Source organism: Urocitellus parryii, chromosome 9 (genome assembly GCF_045843805.1).
Source record: "Urocitellus parryii isolate mUroPar1 chromosome 9, mUroPar1.hap1, whole genome shotgun sequence".
NCBI lineage: Eukaryota > Metazoa > Chordata > Mammalia > Rodentia > Sciuridae > Urocitellus > Urocitellus parryii.
In genome coordinates, this window is record NC_135539.1 from 54,031,770 (window position 1) to 54,045,585 (window position 13,816).

Here is a 13,816-nt window from a genome sequence, read left to right on the forward strand (position 1 = left end):
ATGAACTTTCCAAGATGCAGATGGAGAAAAAAATAAAAATTATTAATATGCTTGCTCTAGGACAACTAACTTCTTAAATTACAGGACACTCAATATATCTCAGAATAAACAATAAACGCCTAAGATACAGAAGCAACAAGAATTTTAAACTAGTATGACTGCTATTTTTTATTTGGTAATTGGCATAAATTCTGTATCATGATTAAATACAGATTTTTAGGTGAACTTATTTTTGAGACTTTCTAAGTTTGCATTTTCTTTCATAATCCTCATTGAGGAGCAAAAAAAAAATGATATTAGAATTCAGAATCCATATATTTTAAAGTTAAGACGTCATAATTTCCAGTAACTTCTATATATTTATCAACAGAATAACAATTTGCAGGATTACGTATAGGCTTCCCACTAGAAATATACCCAAATAGTTACCTCCTTCTTCTATACTTAAGCAACAGGGATATCTTTCCTATGGCCCTTTATCTCATTCTCCTGTTATATATACAACTTATCTCTACTATTGCATTGCAAGCTACTAGAAGATCAAGAGATGGGATTCAGTAATATGCACTCAAGCACTTAGCTGGTAGTAAGGTCTGATAAATGACAACTGAATGAATGGATGATTGAGTTTAGCAGAGGCAAACAAGTCACATATTTCTAACAAGCGTTTTGTAAAATAGAATGTTAGTGATCAGAATTCAGATTCAGTGCTGTTTTCACTTATACTACAGATGCCACAGAATGGAAAGCAATTGAAGCAAAAGTCTCATTTCACTTGTTATTCTGTAGTTTAACCTTGTTTTTTTCATGAGTATTTATAAAATCATCAAGTTCATTCTAGTGCTTATCATTAAAGATAATAAAAGCCATTATACTAAGATCAATTCTACCAATTTACAAGAATATTCAAAAGAGGTAATCCTCAAATTCTCTTTTGTAATTCACCAGTGAAGTATTAGCATTTATTTGTGTTAGAATCTAAAAATATTAATGACTAGTAAAAATAAATAAATAAATCATGTAGGTGATTTTAGTTACCTTCTACTACATTGGATTTAAAATTGTAAAAATTATCACAACTCAAAGGTAAGAATAAAGTACAATGATTTACCTGCATGAGCAACTTAACTGTCTCAGTCCATATAAGGAAAAGTGAGATTCCATACCATAGGACACCAAAAATTAAGATATTAAAATATCATCATACCACAATCTAGTCATCCCTATTTTTTAACTTGTTTCTATCTTCAATTGCAGTGTTCTCACAGAGGAATCAAAGAAATTAATAACATATATCTATAATTTTGATGAATGGAAAAGATCTATGTAAGAAATCAAATTAAATCAGATACTGATACCACTGGAACATGAAAAACTCACTTGGCCTCTTGACTTTCAAAGCAGACATGAAAAGAACATCTTAAAGGTAAAGAGGCCTCAACTCTCTATAGGTAATCATAACATAGCCACACATGTGATGCAGCACACCTGTTGCTAAAAGCCACCTCTACAGACTTAGAACACCTTTTAAAGTGCAGGAATACAGTCCCTGAAATAAAAATGTACCGCACCAAGATTGACTCCAGTTGATTAGTTTTAATTGAGAAAAATCATAAGTAATTTTCTTATATGTTTCCATTTCTATAATCAAAAGTGACTACTAATAAATATGTTTTTAAGTACTCCAAAATATTTTGAGTAACCCAAAATAACTTACATAAAATTTCTAGGGAAATATATTTTGACTATAATTAATGACACTTGTTTAGTATTTAACTACTAATTTCCTAAAATTTGTGAATTTATATTCAATAGATCCTTTCAGTATTTATAACACTTTAAAACAGTGTGAATGCCTGGTGCACTGGTGCATGTCCTCAGTCCCAGGTACATTGGAGGTTTAAGTAGGAGACTTACTTGCACCTAGGCATCCGAGACCAGCATGGAAAATATGGCAAGATAAAAATCCCTAAATAACATCCGAGACCAGCATGGAAAATATGGCAAGATAAAAATCCCTAAATAACAAACTGAATAAATAAAACCAGGAAACTTAGAAATCTGCATTTTATTTCTACAAGTGACATCAATGTTCTTTTCAAATAAATAGGTCAATGGTTTGTGTTTATCTAGATATTGTTTTCCTATTAGTCACTCTAGAATAATAATCCTAAAGTAAAAAAGCATGCCATGTTTTGTGTATATAATAACTCTTTTCTTATATGGCCAAATGCATCACTAATCCAAATATAGAAAAGTGTTAAAAATCATAAATAAATACACTAGCACATTTCCAGGAAATATAATGGAAATTTATTAACCAAGACTTTAGAATCCAACATTATTATAATAGTTGCAAATAACTCAGAATCCTTTTACTCATCACTGGGGTTCATAGACATGATGGAGTGGGGAGGTGGCACAGGACAAAGAACTTCACCCTGAGTGACAGCAAATGATCAGGGAATCAAGGAACAGACTGAATTAAGGTGAAGTTAGTAGCCTGCTGATTTCTAAGTACTTGACCACACTATTAGAATCATTCTCTCAAAAAGAATGAATTAATTTAAAAAGTAAAGTGGTACAATCTGCAAAATTATCTCATTTGCTCCAATAGGTGAAAATGATTACAAAAGGAATAGAAATGAATGATGATTAAAAAAAAAAAACTCACGAGAAAATTGAACAGATAACAGCTAGACTGAGAAGGAAAAGAACTTCTAAGGGGGAAATCAAATGGAAATAGCAATAACACACATTCAGCTTCCCATAAAATGTGTGGGGGCAAGCATATAATATTTCTACTTCTATACCTATCACTTTAAACTTAAAGCTATATCAAAGGCACATTAAAAGCAAATTTTAGATATGTATTCTGCAAAATCAACCCAGCAACTGGTGTGTGTTCTAAAGCAGAGAATATTTACCATCTATGGTACAGCAGCTCCCACAACACTTTTATCATAGAGAGTCCCTGAAGTCAGCCAGGTTCTAAACCTTTGGGCATGTCTGCCCACTGGTAGAGAGAATTATTTTTGCTCTTGGTAGGTAGTGCCAGAGTTCCTTGTGGGGGCAACCATGTTCCATCAAAAGAAGAGACTACTGTATAAAAAGTAAAAAGGACTAGGCATGAGGCGTATGCCTATATAGCTCAGAAGGCTGAGGCAGGAGGATTGAAAGTTCAAAGCCAGTTTCAGTGACTTAGGGAGACCTTGTCTCAAAACAAAAAAATAAAAAGAGCTGGGATGTGGCTCAGTGGTTAAGTGCCCCAGGGTGCATTCCCTGGCGGATGGATGGATGGAAGGAAGGAAGGAAGGAAGGAAGGAAGGAAGGAAGGAAGGAAGGAAGGAAATTAATTGTGTATTTATTAATGCAGCTGGTCACTTTCATAAAGAAATAACTATAGAGATTAGGGATAGTTTAAAAAAAAATCCTACCACAATTCCCCTATAAGTCCAATGTAAACCCTACTCAGTTTATATGCTTTTCAAGCAAATGGATTTTTTTTTTTTCTGGTTACTCTCAAACATTCCTCATATTCTACTGTTTCCTACATCTTTTTCCATTCCAAATACTTTTCCTAAGCAAACAAACAAAAATAAGCAATTGTATAGGCATTTCTTTCAAGTCTTTCCTCACAGTTCTTGAACAATTCTCTTTAAAAAGTCAAAGTAAAACTATAGTCACAGAAAGCAAGCATTGAAAGGCTGCCTCTTTGTACATGATTTTGGATGCATAATTAGAAATTTAACTGCTTAGATTATATTAAGGATTGCACCACTACATTTTTACAAGGTTCATTAGCCTAATTATACACTTAATTAAAATAAACTCAGTCACACATGGTAACATTTTCAAATCTAAGTATAAATTACAACCAATGATAAAACTGAAAATAAGTAACAAATGTTTTATTGACATCTAAATTGGCTGAGTAAGTCTGAGTTTTGCTTTGATAATGTAAACTCCCACAACTGCCACCCAGCTGTATGGAAATGATCATAATTCATCTTAATAAAAGCTGACACAGTGTAAACACCACAACTGTAGTGAAGGCAGAGTATGAATGGGCAGAACAGGATCCCATCAAAAGAAATCTGTCACCTCCCAGAGTGCTGGGGTGGGCGGAGGGAGGGCAGCATTACCTACATGATCCCTGAAACCACAGCCAATGACAGAGCCCACTGCAACTCAAAAAAGTTTAAAGACAACTAAAATTAAACAAACAAATAAAAAATCTTTGGACTGAGGGTGTAACTTCGTGGTTACACAGAGTATTTGTCTAGCACCCATGAGGACGCCCTGGGAGAGGAGAAGAGAGGAAGGGAGAAAGGAAAGAGGAGGAGGAGGGGAGAAAGGAAGGAAATTAATTGTGTATTTATTAACGCAGCTGAGGGGAGGTTGGCAGAGGGGAGGAGGGAGGAGAAGAGAGATAAGCTTAATGGATGAGAAAAGGTAGTACCAAAAAAAAAAAAAAAAGGTAAATAAAAATGTAGAATTTCTAGCTGTACATGGTGGCACATAAATCTGTAAATTTATGTAAGTTCTGTAAATAGCCTGTAAATCTCAGCAACTCCAAAGGCAAGAGATTACAAGTTCCAGACAAGGCTGGGCAACATAGTGAGACCCTGTCTTAAAAAGGGCGGGAGATATAGCTCAGTTACCACTAAGGTTTTCTGTGTTCAATCCCCAAGTACCAATACAAACAACAGGAAGGGGGAGGGGGGAGATGGAGAATTCTACAGATTCAGGCAGAAATGATAGATACTATCACACTACATTCAAAAAAACGTAATTTATCTGAATGTAAACTTTTCTTTCTGAACCAACAGATTATTGTCCGTTATTATGCACAAACATTCTGACAAAAGACTATTGACCAATTGAATAAATTTAAATTGTATTTTTTCAAAAGCAATGAAATTAAGTACTCAAAGTTCAAGAGCATATTTATTCTGTGCTAATTCCATAAGGTTCACATTGACTCTAAGTCTTATTAACATATGTACCCAATTAACTAAACAAATGTGTATTCAGATTCTCAAATTTAAAATGGAACAATAAATTTTCTCTTAGGTTAATGATATGGGGAAAAAAATCATTTTCCACAATTGTGTAGACAAATCACTACCTCCCCAGACAACCAGAATACCAAGCAACATTGGAAAGAATTCTAAGGCATATAATGGAATGTTAAGTTGAAGATAAAATATATTCTCACGACTTAATCATTTTTATTAGCTGCCAATGCCACATACCTTTGTAAAATGAATTACATTTATTGTCTTATTTAAACCATACAGAAGTCATGATTCCCATCACTTCACATAGAGACTGAGGCTAAGTGAAGTTAACCTGATCATAGTATAAAGAAAGAGCTAGGTTACATCCAGGTATTCCAGCTGTTCCTAACAACCTCTCTGCAAATAACAATTGAATAACAATCAGGTAAATTATAATCTAGAGAGCCAAACTCATATTTTGCTGAAATAATTAAATAAATGAATCTCAAGATCTTTCAAAAAATTGTTTGTCCTACTCTTACAGAAAGAAGAACATTTGGGCTGGGGATATAGCTCAGTGGTAGGTCACTTGCAGAGCATTCATACAAAGCCCTAGCAACACAGGTTTGAAAAAAAGAACAGTAGCTTGAGGGAAACTTAATCATTTCATATGCCCAATATACCCTAAACAAACATATTTCAGTAACTTACTAGATAATTAATGTGCACTTACATTAATATAGAATACATTTTATATAGAACAAACATAGTAATACATACAGAATGCACATTTTCCAACAGGGTCATTTTTATTTCAACACAAAGCCCCCAAACATTACAAATATTCTCTTAGGTATATGAATTTAGGGGGGCTTAAGAGATAGGAGAATTTACAGACAATAATGTAAGTAGGCAATACGTAGGTGTAAGAGGGAGAAGTCATAAAAGAAACCTTAGCACATCAGTTAAAGAAGCTTTTCCTAAGGATGTGAATGCTTCATCTGATACTCTGAATATTAAGTTGAAAAAAAAACTTACTTGGAGAAAAAAAGTCAAAACCAGACAAATCTAAAGAGTACATAGGTTAAAAAATAATCATCATAAGAAGAGAAGTAATGAGAAATTAGACCAGTTGCCAACACAGGCCAATTGCAGAAAGTCAGAAACATACCCAGACCTACCCAGGCATATTTATACCCACAAGGATGCACCATCTCACCAGGCCCTGATGTTCTCCCTACATGAGAATTGGATCCTAGAAAGAATTATGTGAGCACATTTTACTAACTGGGAGATGGTGGATGGGTTTGTTTGTTTCTTTTTTCCTTTTTTTCTTGTGAATTCCTGAGAATAGGCAGGGGAAGGGAAAAATGTGCAAAATAACACCCCATTGCCACAAAAGGCTTTCTTGTCAACCAGTAAGTGAAACTGAAAAGAATTATGGATGGTTGCTTCCCCCAAATATAAATAGAAAACAGATAAGGGAGTTTTAAACATGACAAATAGTAGACTATAAACTCCAGGCCATCAGGCATTTTTGTTTATTTGATTCCCTCGGGCAAAGGCTGGCAAACTACAGTCCATGAGTCAAACCAGGCAGCACATGATTTTGTAAGAGAAGCTTTCCTGAAACACAGCCACACTCCTTTGTTAGTTTGTTTTGCTTGTTTTTGCAATACACGGGAATAAAAATCAGGAACTCGCAAATGCTATGCAAGTTCACTGTCACTTAATTATATTCCCAGCCCTTTTTATTTTTATTATCTTTTATTTTGAGTCAGGCCTGAGTTGCCCAGGCTGCCCTCAAACCTGATGAACCTCCTGCCTCAGCCTCCCCAGGAGTGGAATTACAGGTGTATGTGATTACTCCTGGTCATTTGTTTATATTTTGTCAATGATAGTGTTTAAACTACAATGAGTATGAGTAGTTGCAACAGAACCTCAGGGACTCGTGCCCCTGAGGGTCTCTTTATAGAAAATTTGTGAATTCCTGATCTGGGATATCCTCTGCACCAGAAATTATAATTGGTAGATACTAGATTTTTTTTAAAAAAAATCTGCTAAAATAAAATTAATAAACACAAACACATAATTACTATTTCCATAAGGAAAAAGTAATACCAAAAAGATTCTAAGTGCCACAGATTTAAATATCAAGATGAATGTATACAAATATCCACTACAGAAGAGATTCAGAGAATTAGTCTATACTGTATCTAAATATGTTGTAAACCTATTTGTTTCCATATGGGAAAAGATTTAGAATATGTACTATTAGTTAGATTGGAGTCCAAGTAAGACGAATAAAAGTCTCTGCAGGGTTATCTTCTAATACATTATGATTCAAATAATTTACTCTTTCCCACCCAATCATGCATACTTGTATACAGCATCTTCCTCATAGCGTATTTTTGGAATGACTTTTTCCAGAACAATGTCCCTGGAATAGGTCAAGTTCAATTGCTTCTCGGGGGGCTTGCACAGTGTGCTATATTCAATAGTTCTACTTTCTCTAAATCCCAATGACACTTAGCATGTATCTTTTTATATACATATCTCTCAATTAAGTCCCTTGAAACCAACTACAAAATTTTATAATTTTAATAGGTCAACTTCTATTTCAGCAAGCAATTTTCTCTTACTTTTTATAGACTTAATGATATATCATAATCATATTTCAATATCATTAGAAAGTCTCAAGAAAACTCACTAAATATTATTGAGGCCAGGATATGTCACTGTGGCTTTATTTTAAATCTAGTAATGTCAAAGCTAAAATGGATTCATTCATTCATGGGTTCATTCATTTCTTTGCCAAGTAAAAGTACTACTGAAAATCCTATGGTCCAATATCTATGAATAGGTCCTAGAAACAGAAAAGTATATAAAATAAAGCATGGTCTTCTACTAAAGGAAGTCACACTCATGTGTTTTAAATTTTCTGAATATAGAAGTATTTGTTATTTAAATGAGGTTACCTTTGCCACTTAAATCAGGGTGAAATGAAATGTTTGGTATGGAAGGAAACTTGATTTCAAGGATGTGAAACTGTGACTAAGGAGTTCTGGAGGGAGATGAGTTAATTGTTTTTAATAACGTGAAGGAAGATAACTAAAGAAAAACATCATCAAGCGGAATATGGTACTGTCACCATCTATAAGTATCAAGAGGCGGTCATCCAAGGAAGGATTGGAAGGTGACCTGATTGTCATTAATGTCCCAGATCAAATAGGCCTGGCAAGATCCTTCTTTAGAAAAACTTGATTATACATTTTCCAAAATAATAGCTAAGTGTCTTAAAAATTTTCTCTAATCTTGAGTTCACAATTTTAAATTACTATTTTCCTTAATTAGATGTGACATTCGAGGTAGTCTGGAGGGTGTTCCATTTTGCTTAAGACACATAATTCCAATTCTGAATTGTACCTTAGACTCCTTGACTTTGAAAGTCTAAATGGGAAAGCAATACTGATGTGTATTTATCACATGTATAAAAATAAGTATTCAGTAAGAGTTATTCAATTAGTTATGTCTCCAAAATTGAGAAGGCCCAAGAACGATTAGAATATTGCACCATGGAAGGTATTCATGGAAATTTCCACTTACGTACCATGAATATGTATCCTTGTATTCCCACTAGAGGTATATGCAATTTCTTCATGAGTTCCACTTAATTTCTTCCTTTCTGCTAGTCCGTACTGCTTAATTTGCCCTTGTAGCCACCATGGAGTTGATGCAGCTCCCTTTATAAGCTGTCATCACATTTAAAATTGTCATCCTCAACAAGCCAGCTTCAGTTACCAAATACAGACAATTCTTCCTCTCTCAGCTCACAGATCACTATTATATAACAGTATCAACATTTATCACATAATTATAATTGTGTGATTTCTCAGCTATCACTCCATCTAGACTGCAAATTTCCAGAGGAAAACTTTTTCCTATCCATCTTTGTCTCCTAGCACCTAATACAGGAATTATCACAATTTGAATGCTTGGAAACGATTCCAACTGAACTTGAGGAACCCACTTTGAAGCATTTCTGGGTGTATTTGGGATCAAGAAGATCAGTGTCTAGTAGTATGAGCAGCCTACCTGCTTCTCCTTCCCCATTGTCTACCCACCTCTGAAGAACCATGACTATCATGGTGGAAGTTTAAAGATGCAACACAAGACTTGAAAAAAAAAATTCTTCTCTGTTTCCATATAAAAATTGGTGATGCCTAAAAAGGGCATATAAAGAATGTGTTTTTCTTAAATAAGTTTTTGTCTATATATATAGAGAATCTGCACAAGATTTTCTTCATTAAGTGCCAAATTAATAGTAATTTTAAAAGGACTCAGCTATAGAAAAAAAATTTAGTTCTGCAAAGAGATATTCTACCACTTGAATATGTTCATTGAACCAAAACTGAACACCATGGTAACCAGCAACTAAAGGCCATCTTGGGTTCTGTTAAAGTCTTCCTATGAATTAATCTAATAGATGTATTTTCCTATCTTATTCCCCTTTTGCTTTAAGTTTTTCATATATTTATTTCATCCTAATATCATTTAATGTTGATGTAGTAAATATGTTTAAAATGATTTAAAAAATGACATGTTTGTAAAGGAAACACTGGTTTGAAGGTGGTATATGAACACTTTTAATTTCATTTGTTATGAGTTAAGTTTCACAGGCAGTTTAAGGCACATTACTATTGGGAAGCCATAATCCATTTTACCTGCTTACCTTTTTGTTTCCTATTCATGAAATATTTTTCAAGAAATTCTTGAGTTTTTAAAACATATTTTTTTAAAGGAAATAAAGACAAGGTCTACTTTGAAAACTAATGCTGTTTAACTGAAAGTTCTTTGAAGACATTTTATGCTCCTTTAGAGTTCAAAAATAAAAATAAAAGGAGGAAAAAAAATGAAAGCAATCACAACTCTGAATGTAATACAACTCAAAAATTCAAGGTGAATTTCAGGTACTAGTATAAAGCAGTAACATTCAAGATTCATTGTACTTCAGCATAGTTCTAAGAAAAACAGAGTTTCAGCTTTGAGGTATTCCATAAATCAGGTGCTTTACCAAAGGACTGAAATATGGACTTGCCAAAATTAATAACTTAAAAGAAAGGTGGTACGATTGCTCAGCTACTTACATTAAAAACATAAAGTACATATTTAATCATACTTCGTCTGTCTTTTAAAAGACACTAGATATGTATAATTCCTCGATCATGGAGTTGATTGTATCTAAGGCTCGGGGTTGGCAGTCTAAGCTCTTGGTCACTCAGCCACTTGTCTAGGTTCTCAGACACTGGTCTCAATATTCAGTTACTGGTCTCAGGCTACTTTCCAACTTCCCCTTTTCTCTCCCCATGAAAAGAAAGGGTAGATGAAAAACAAAAAAATAAGGTTAAAAGAATAAAAGAAATAAGGAATTAAAAATTAAGATGCCAAAAATTAACAAGGTAATCAATAGATAGGCAAATAAGAGAGACTGCAATAAAACTGCTAAGTTACACATGCATGGGATTAAGTTCCTGGGGAAGAATGCCATGCATTTCACTTGTCCAGAATGGATGCCCACCAAGCATTATTGCCAAAATCAATTCACACATTTGAATATATTAAAACCAAGATTATACAGGGTTTAATCAGGGGAAAAGAAAAAGGATCAGAATTAAGGAATCTCATGGGACACATGCAGCCTTTAAGGATGTGTCTTCTGTACCATAATGAAGTCTAGATTAACAAACACTGAACCATTTTGATATTCTGAATATTTGGAGATTAAAGTCAATAAAGGAGTTAGAAACCACAAGAAAGGGATAAATCTCCAGCATGCTTCATTTTCTAAAATTTCAAACTCACAGGGTATTTTAAAATTATCAAAGTCAGTAAAACTGTAGAACTAAATAATCATAAAGGCAAATTTAAAATTTATCATCACTCAATTGATCCAGATAATTTTTACTGCATGAATTTTTCCAGGTAAATGCTTTAAGATCTCCCACACTTTGCAACTCCAGGTGGAATTCTAACTAATGCCATCAATTCACAGCAAAGTCAAATGTTAGCTTAGATACGATGAACAATAAACTTATTATGATAATTTAAATGCACAATTTCTTCTTGTGCCTGTAAAACCTCTCTTCATTAGGCTAAGAGCTTTCTGTGATTAGGATACATAGGTATGAATGGAGCAGCAGTTGCCCCCAAGTGAAAATGTATTCTATTAAGCATATGTGAAGTCAACACCACTCCATATCTGAGCATAAATGAAGAAAAAAACAACACTTCACATTATGATTCAATTAAAAACCTCCAAGATACATTACCTGCCTCCTCGAGCACTGAAAGGCACTACATGGATTCCCAGAGGCCCTCCATCGTTGGGGACTTGTACGAGCTTTACCATATCACTGTGAGACAATGATGAATGAGGGAGCATGAACGTGTACTGTAAACAAACCAAACAAAACAAAACAAAAAAACCGCCACAACACAGACACACATAAACAACAACAGAAAACAAAACAAAAATCCCGCCAAGTACACAGGCATATACACACAAAATTGAGGATATAAGCATGGTGATGAAGGCCACGTCAAACAGCACATACCTGAACACTAGTCTGATGGCATGGAGGGAGAGCAATCATCAGAGATAACTACATTAAAAACAATACAGAACCATTTCTCTTGGACCATGCTCTTCCATATAATATAAACTCATGCTTTGCAAATCAAATCTTGAGACTTCCACTGAAAATTTTCCATCTGCATATCTATGTCATAGACTCTGAGGATTAGCTGAATAAACCTGCTGTATCCATACAGCACATGATAATTTACCAAGTACTCTGACATTTGTCTCATCTTTGATCCAGTGAGGTCAAGGATTTTGCCCCTGTGGGTGATCATCCAGAGGACAGTCCAATTGTCCTTCCTGCCCACTATTCTCTGAAATTTCAGTCACCATTTCTTAAATTTGTTATGAGAGAGCTTTCAAGTGTGGGTTTTATCTACTGATACTCTCTCTCTCTCAGAGACTGCTAACAATTTCCACACCTGTTTAATAAATGGCTAAGCAAATAAAAATGGTACAACTTAAATAAATTTCATTTATTTCAATTTATTATTTGTTCTAAAAAGAACTATGGCACAGAAAGTATGTCTCCAACGCAAATACTCTAAGTGCCAATTGTTGTACACTTAATCATAACCTGATCCTAGGGACTGCTTAATATCACTATTATCTTAGAATTCTACCTTGGAAAACCAAGAGAAAACAGAATTAAGATATAATATTAATGTCTACATCACCAACTTCACCCACATTGAAAGAAAGAAACCTACATGACTATCTTACCTGCTCTAAGATATTAAGGTTCTGAGAATATCTTCCATTTTTAACATGTCAATAATTACAATGATTACAATGTTATAATACTACTGGAAAATATTTTGTTCTTTTGTATTTAAAATCATGTTTAAAGTCCCTGATCTATGATCTTTAATCAAATGTCTTGAGACATTCTATTTCTTCAAATTAAAAATACATATATATGTGTATATATGCATATGTACATATATACATATATATACATACATACACAATAGTGACTAATGCTGATGTGATCCAACTAGTTTTTCATGTAAAGTATAGCCAATTTTTTTTAAGTTAACAAAGTTGAAGAACGAGTAACCAAAACACTGACAAAGCAATCTGAAAACAGAGCGTTTACAGTGCTGTTAACATGATGAACATTTTCAATCAAATACTATTTTAATGTTCTAACTTAATAGTATTTGCCACGGCATGAAACTCAGGACAGGTACATAAGAACTTCCATGCTACACTGCTTACATTACGTAATTAACTCAACAGATGAAAGATGTTCTTGGGAAAAACAAATCAAAGCAGGGTATGTTTCTTAACTAAGCACAAACATTCCGCATGCCATATGCTTTTGGAATACTTGCTGCAATTAATGATGCTACATGTATATAACAAATATAGTTAAAACCATCAGTAACTTACTCCAGAGAAAAGCTGGGTATATTCTCCAAACCAGTGTCAGCATGTCCAACTGGTTCCACACGGCTACTGTCTTCTTCCGTCCCATCCTCGTCCTGGAGGCAGCAAGGCACAAGAAAAGCACACTGTTAGGTTTATTTCCACAATGTGAAAGGAAGCAGGATAAAACCCTAGTCTCATAGTCAGTATGATCAAGTTAACTAGGTCTTTCCTCTAGGGAGAATGACCTTCAGTAAGATGGGTGTGAGTATGAGTTGAATTTTAAAGCAACAGCATCTGAAGTTAGCATGTCCCAGAAGATAAAAACTATACTTGAACTGGGATTGTGGCTCAGCGGTAGAGCACTTGCCTAGCCCTGGCGGAAACTGGGTTCGATCCTTAGCACCACATAAAAATAAAAGGCATTGTGTTGTGTCCATCTACACCTAAAAAATATATATATATATATATATATATATATATATATATATATATATATATATATAAACTATACTGCTAGGATAAGGAAATAAAACTGAACTTTAATGCCACTTATCTCATTATTTTAACTTCTCTTCTTTTGACATATGTTTGAGGAAATAATTATATATTACTACAATGTTATGGTATAAATAAATAAATGTGAGTGACACTGGGGATGCATGTTTAAAATTGTTTACAGATCAAAACATTTGAGACACCATAATCCACAAAGGTTAACAGCATCTTGAACCTGCCTAGGAACAGCATTTTGAATGTCAACACAAACTCCCAAAATGATGCTTTTCCATTGGGAGTGGGG

General features: G+C 34.0%; 1 protein-coding gene across 16 annotated transcripts in view; it reads right to left on the reverse strand.

Annotated features, from left to right (window-relative positions):
• Pard3 (par-3 family cell polarity regulator) overlaps positions 1-13,816 on the reverse strand; it is a 656,694-nt gene that overhangs the window by 264,991 nt on the left and 377,887 nt on the right. For 14 of the 16 annotated variants that reach the window (XM_077803013.1, XM_077803010.1, XM_077803012.1 and 11 more), the window contains exons 6-7: positions 13,039-13,130; positions 11,333-11,416 (exon numbers count right to left, since the gene is read on the reverse strand). In XM_077803013.1, coding sequence (XP_077659139.1) covers positions 11,333-11,416; positions 13,039-13,130 — 176 coding nt within the window. The remainder of the gene's footprint in view (positions 1-11,332; positions 11,417-13,038; positions 13,131-13,816) is intronic. The other 2 variants (XM_077803009.1, XM_077803007.1) reach the window with 1 other exon arrangement.